The following is a 6000-nucleotide window of genomic DNA, read 5'->3' as shown; positions in this document are numbered from 1 at the left end:
AGAGTAGAATATATCAGCTAGTCATAAACTTTACATGAACCATAAGAACCTAAGCGTTTCTTTTACTGTGGTCTTTAGAGGAGCCTCTCTCTATACCCCTCCAATCCCATGACTACCTTATTTTGCCTTCTTTCAGCATCTTTGCAAATCTTCTTAGGCATTCTTTGCTTGACCAAATATTAAAAACTGAAATAAAACACCAGATACATAAAGGTTCTTAGAATATGTTCGTAAAGAAAAACAATTACATATAAACAAGAGGCCTCTGAAAGGAGAATCAATTTTCCCAAGCTCATCCACCAGAGCCTGTCGGAGCCAGGGTTAAATCTCAGGCCTCTGGATCCCCAGTCCGGGGCTCGTGCCCCTAAATCACTCTGGTTCCCATGTGACTTCAGTTAAAGGAAAGGTTATGGATTCCAATATATATATATATCAGTATATTCCAGCTTTGGAAACAATTACTTTTTGTGTCATTTTATCCACATTTATCTGACTTTAGCATTCCCTTTGTTCAAGGGCACCTAAGATATCTCCATTCAAAAATGTGTACTTGTATTTTCTTTTTCAACTTCTCCAACACCTTAATGATGTCTCAAAGATCTCAGCAAGATATCAGAAAATCTTACAGTTCTTTTTTAAATTGAGATTTTTATCACCGACTTGCCATATACCAAGAGGCAAGCTCACTTCAGTGTCTACACCTAGCAAGGATTAAATGAGTGACTGGCTGCAAAGGTCCTTGCAGAGCGTCTAGGAAATAGCATGTTCTCAGTATGTATTTTTTTATCTCACTGTGTTTTTTTCTTCATATGAATCCAAACAAACAAGAAGGTTATTGGTCCAGGTAGCATTTTTGCCATAAATTCTAAAACTTAGGTTTTTATAGCCAGAATGACTCTGGCCTTGCTCTTCACAGAACCCTCCCTGCTTTTATTGAAGCTTACTTCCTTCTTCCTTCTCTTTATATTCCCTTTACATTAGCTCAGTTCTCTTCTGTTTTCTCTGACCACACTATGAGACTCTGTATTAAAAAAAATGGGAATTGTAGCCAGGTGGGAGAGACAAGAAACAAACAAGGTCAGTCAGTCCTAGATCCTAAGGAATCGATTCTGGACGGGAGAGAGGCATGCACAGACTGAGCTCCAGGACCAGAAGAGATGCACTCCATCACACAGAGAAGGGGCCACTGACTTTCTGGGACCCACAAGAAGACCTGAGTTCTGTACTGCCAGGGAAAATCCAGAAAGGTGTCCTGGAGTGCTAGCGCTGCATCACATGGCATCTCTGTGGCCTTCAGATGCCAAGGGCTCCCAGGTCCCTCTTCTCCTCCAGCTCCAACGAAAGGAATCTGAGATCATGCTGTGGCCTTGCATTGTTAGAGGTGGGAGAGGAAAGAGAAGGGGGAGATAGTGGTATGTATTTCTGGGACTCCTCTTCCAAAAGGGGGTGCCTCACAAGCCTGAAGCATGTCTGCCGGGTAAAAGCCTCTGGCCACTCTATTGTCATCTATAATGAGGAAATGAACATGAAAGGGGTTCAAAAACATTCGAGTGAGAGAAGAATAAAATATATAATCACTTCCAAAGGGAAACGGTTGTGAGTTAGCCTCTAGGAATTGAGTATGTAATATGTATAAGAAAAACTGTGAGTAAAGGCAATATACGATGGGGGAAAAGTGGCTAAATGTGGATGAGTGACTTCACAACAGTGGGCAAGTGAAGTCTACAAATACGCAGTTGGAAGTGTTGTGTGAGTGCATGAACCTATGTGTAACCTGAGTGTTATGCATACATAAATGCTACGTATATGTCAGTGTGGAATGAGCAGGGATAGGGCGTGTGCATGTCCAAGAGTATATAGGTCAGGAGGCAGTGTGTGTACATATTTGTATAATGAGAGTAAGATGGCAAGAGATAGAGAGCTGTCAGGAAATTTTGTAAGAGTATGAACGGGATCCTGTATAAGGCTGGTATGGAGGGTCATGAGTGTGTCTATGTGAATAATGAACATTTTGAGAGTATATGACTGTGAAAGTCTGTATCTGGAACAATGCCCTTCCATAGGCTGCATGCTAGTGTACCTATAGAATATTGAGGGAAGAATTCACATGTTTTAAAAAAGATGAACAGCTTTGTGCCTTTGCAGAAACATATGGTTTCTTGGTTGCTGTTTTTGCAGCAACTCTGACAATGAAAAGCTGATGTCCAAGAGCAATCATTTCCTCCACATCCCACTGCCCCTCCCCCTCCCTCTCTCACTCCCTTGGTGACACACATAACTCAAACTAACTCTGGGAGATGCTCTCATTAATCAGTGACACATCTGAATTAAACAACATTTTCAAGAATATATTTAAATAAATACTTCCAAGAGCTATTGATAATTCAAATTCCTGGTGTTCTTTTAACAACTCTCTGTGAATTATAGCTAAAACATTCCCATTCAATTATGCTTATAAGACGTTAAACTTGTGAAAAGTACAGTTGAAATATTTTCCTTGTAGCTAATTGGTATTTTTGAAGTATTTTTCAAATGTCTTTCTTCTTCCATTCAACAGAGGGAAATAGTAGCCCAGCCGGTGTGGCCAGATGAGCCTAAAACGTAAAGAAAGGATGTTTGCCTGCATTTTCCCCAAAACAGTGATTTCATGAATGTATCCATTTCCAACTGAGAAGACATCATCTGCTGTGTCTCTCACTCCTTGGTTTCCTCTCTTCCAGTAAGTGCAACTCTCAGAAATCTCCAGATCAGAAGGTCTCACCTGAAAAGTGTCCTGTTTCCTCTTGCATGGGCTTATTCAATGTCACTCGCCCTGCTTCCTTCCTCCTGACTGGTATCCCTGGTCTGGAGAGCTCTCACTCCTGGCTAGCTGGGCCCCTCTGTGTGATGTATGCTGTGGCCCTTGGGGGCAACACAGTGATCCTGCAGGCTGTGCGAGGGGAGCCCAGCCTCCACAAGCCCATGTACTACCTCCTGTCCATGCTGTCCTTCAGTGATGTGGCCATGTCCATGGCCACACTGCCTACTGTGCTCAGAACCTTCTGCCTCAATGCCCGAAACATTGCTTTTGATGCCTGCCTAATCCAGATGTTTCTCATTCATTCCTTCTCCATGATGGAGTCAGGTATTCTCCTGGCCATGAGCTTTGACCGCTATGTGGCCATTTGTGATCCCTTGCATTATGCCACTGTGCTCACCAATGGAGTCATTGTTGGAATGGGTGTAGCTGTAACTGCTCGGAGCTTCATTACCCTCTTCCCTCTTCCCTTCCTTATCATGAGGCTGCCTATTTGCAGGTCCAATGTTCTTTCCCACTCCTACTGCCTGCACCCAGACATGATGAAGCTGGCCTGTGCTGATATCACTATCAACAGCATCTATGGACTCTTTGTTCTTGTATCTACCTTTGGCATGGATCTGTTTTCCATATTCCTCTCCTATGTGCTCATTCTGCGCTCTGTCATGGCCATTGCTTCCCACGAGGAACGCCTCAAAGCTCTCAACACATGTGTGTCCCATATCCTGGCTGTACTTGCATTTTATGTGCCAATGATTGGTGTCTCCACAGTACACCGCTTTGGGAAGCATGTCCCACGCTACATACATGTCCTCATGTCCAATGTCTACCTTTTCGTACCTCCTGTGCTCAATCCTCTCATTTATAGCGCCAAGACAAAGGAGATCCGCAGAGCCATTGTCCGCATGTTTCGCCGCATCAAAATGTGACTTTCACAGATGGCTTTCAAATATGATGCTTATTGTATCATAATGATCATTGGTATCATCATGATCATTGTCATCATCATTGTGTCATCATCAAGAATAAATAGTTATGTGTCCTGGAGAAAAAGTAAAAGATCAGAAAATAGAATTTTAAAACTTGTAGCACATGACAAATAATAGTACTTCAGCAAGCATGGATGGCATTATTAGAAAGATAAATATTAGAAGCAATTGAGAGATTTGACAAAGTTTTATCGAGGAAAATTAATCCAAACTAAGAATAATTTTCTACATAATAAATAATACTAATTTATACATTAAGCCTTTAAAATGCCAGGTTCTGTTCCAAATTATTTTTTGTGCATTAATTCACTTATTCTTTATAATAGTCCTATGAGGTACAGAGAATTAAGTAAACTGTTCAGAGAAACACAGATAATATGCCATTCAGAGGAGATTCAATGCTAGTCTGGCTCCAGTATTTGTAAGCATTACAAATACTGCCTCTCTAATGGCATCACTATTAACATTACCATTGCTCTCCTTGCTTTCACCACCATTTTCACTCTCCAAAATTCATGAACTTTTTTAACTTCGCAATGTGAAATTTGATGTACTGTCAGAACTTGCTATAAGATATATGAACAAATGTGATCCAGGAAAACTGATAGAGTTAGCATCTAGAAAAAAATTCTATCTGTCCACCATGTGATCTTCCTCCAAGAGAAGCAATGTTGAATATCTGAACCATAAACTTCTTTTTTGACATTGTACTAGACACATGACTTACCTTTCTCTTCCTTTTCTGGGATTAAAATTTGCTTCCATACAACGACATGATAACACATGTTAGAAATTATGCATTTCTAGAATTTCTAGCTACAAAAAGGCCTGGGATAGACTGAATAGGGCATTGATGATTTGGACATTAGAAAATAATTCTATAAGACTTTCTCTTGGATTGATTTTCCTTCCATACTCTTTCCTTGATATCAGAGAAGTAGGATTCAATAAAAATCCCTTGGTAATTTTAGTGGTCTCAAACTAAATTTGGGCTTAATTCTAGACTAAAATAAATGAGATGCCCTACAGCAGTGATGGCGAACCTTTTGAGCTCAGCGTGTCAGCATTTTGAAAAACCCTAACTTAACTCTGGTGCCGTGTCACATATAGAATTTTGTTGATATTTGCAACCATAGTAAAACAAAGACTTATATCTTTGATATTTATTCTATATACTTAAATGCCATTTAACAAAGAAAAATCAACCAAAAAAATGAGTTCGCATGTCACCTCTGACACGCGCGTCATAGGTTCGCCATCACTGCTCTAGGCCCATGCTGGGTAGGTTGATGGAGAGAGAAGAACCTAGAATAATACTTTTGGTAAGATAGAATACATGATCTCTGTGCCTCACTGTAAAACTCATAGAAAAGTTAATATAAACAAAATGGGATAAAGACTTGAAAAAACACAAATCCATATTACGTGGACTTATATGAAATTAATTTCTGTGCGAGCTCAGGAAGTGGGAGAAACTTCACAAAAGAGAGCATGGTAGAAGAGAGGAACACACAGGCCCTGGGCGTGGCTGACCCCCAGTCTTACATTCTGAGCACCAGTCCTGCCTCACGAGGCCATCTCCAGACCTGATCAGATCTGCTCCGACAAGGCCACTATGCTGCTGCAGTTACAGTTCAGTGGGACAAGATGTGCACTTCACCCAGAAACTAGTTTTGAAAAAATAAATAGGAGCAGGGCACAGAGGGTCTATCTTCTGAGTTAGGGTGTTCATGGATTTGTCAAAGTAGGAGTGGGTGCATGTGATTTGTGTTCATATTTATAAATTGTTTCTTTCTTCTATTATCCATGAAAAACCTGTTTATCAACTATATTAAATAAATACAAGATATAAATTATCCATTAATTATTTTATTAGGTTTTTTGCACATGTGTAACTCAGAGGTCAGTTGGTACCAGGGAAATATTTGATATTTCACTGAAAATTGCATGAACTTCCAATACTCTTCAAATGGAAAACATAATCCCCTTTCAAAACTTTTATAAATTTCTGGTTATGTTTCACTTGCCTAAAGCACTGGTGTGTGACAGGCTTTATTAAACATTTAGATGACAAAGAGATCTCAGCTAATATAAATGCAAAAAAACACCAGAATTAGTTATTGGGCAATCTTGATGTTACATCATTTCCTGCCAGACATTTAGCTTAAAACATTTGTCTCCAAACGGTTTTTCAGCCTTCATCCCTCCTAGCAG

General features: G+C 40.1%; 1 protein-coding gene across 1 annotated transcript; it reads left to right on the top strand.

Annotated features, from left to right (window-relative positions):
* Positions 1-2787: 2787 nt before the first annotated feature.
* On the top strand, positions 2788-3726 carry OR51I2 (olfactory receptor family 51 subfamily I member 2; the record flags this gene model as incomplete). The annotated part of the gene is made up of 1 exon (XM_081098272.1): positions 2788-3726. The coding sequence occupies one exon, from the start codon at positions 2788-2790 to the stop codon at positions 3724-3726; it is 939 nt and encodes a 312-aa protein (XP_080954398.1).
* Between the last annotated feature and the right edge of the window lie 2274 nt (positions 3727-6000).

Source organism: Myotis nattereri (assembly GCF_964212035.1).
Source record: "Myotis nattereri genome assembly, chromosome: 9".
Lineage (NCBI taxonomy): Eukaryota > Metazoa > Chordata > Mammalia > Chiroptera > Vespertilionidae > Myotis > Myotis nattereri.
The sequence above is the reverse complement of the archived record's forward strand: the minus strand, read 5'-3'. Positions and strand labels throughout refer to the sequence as shown.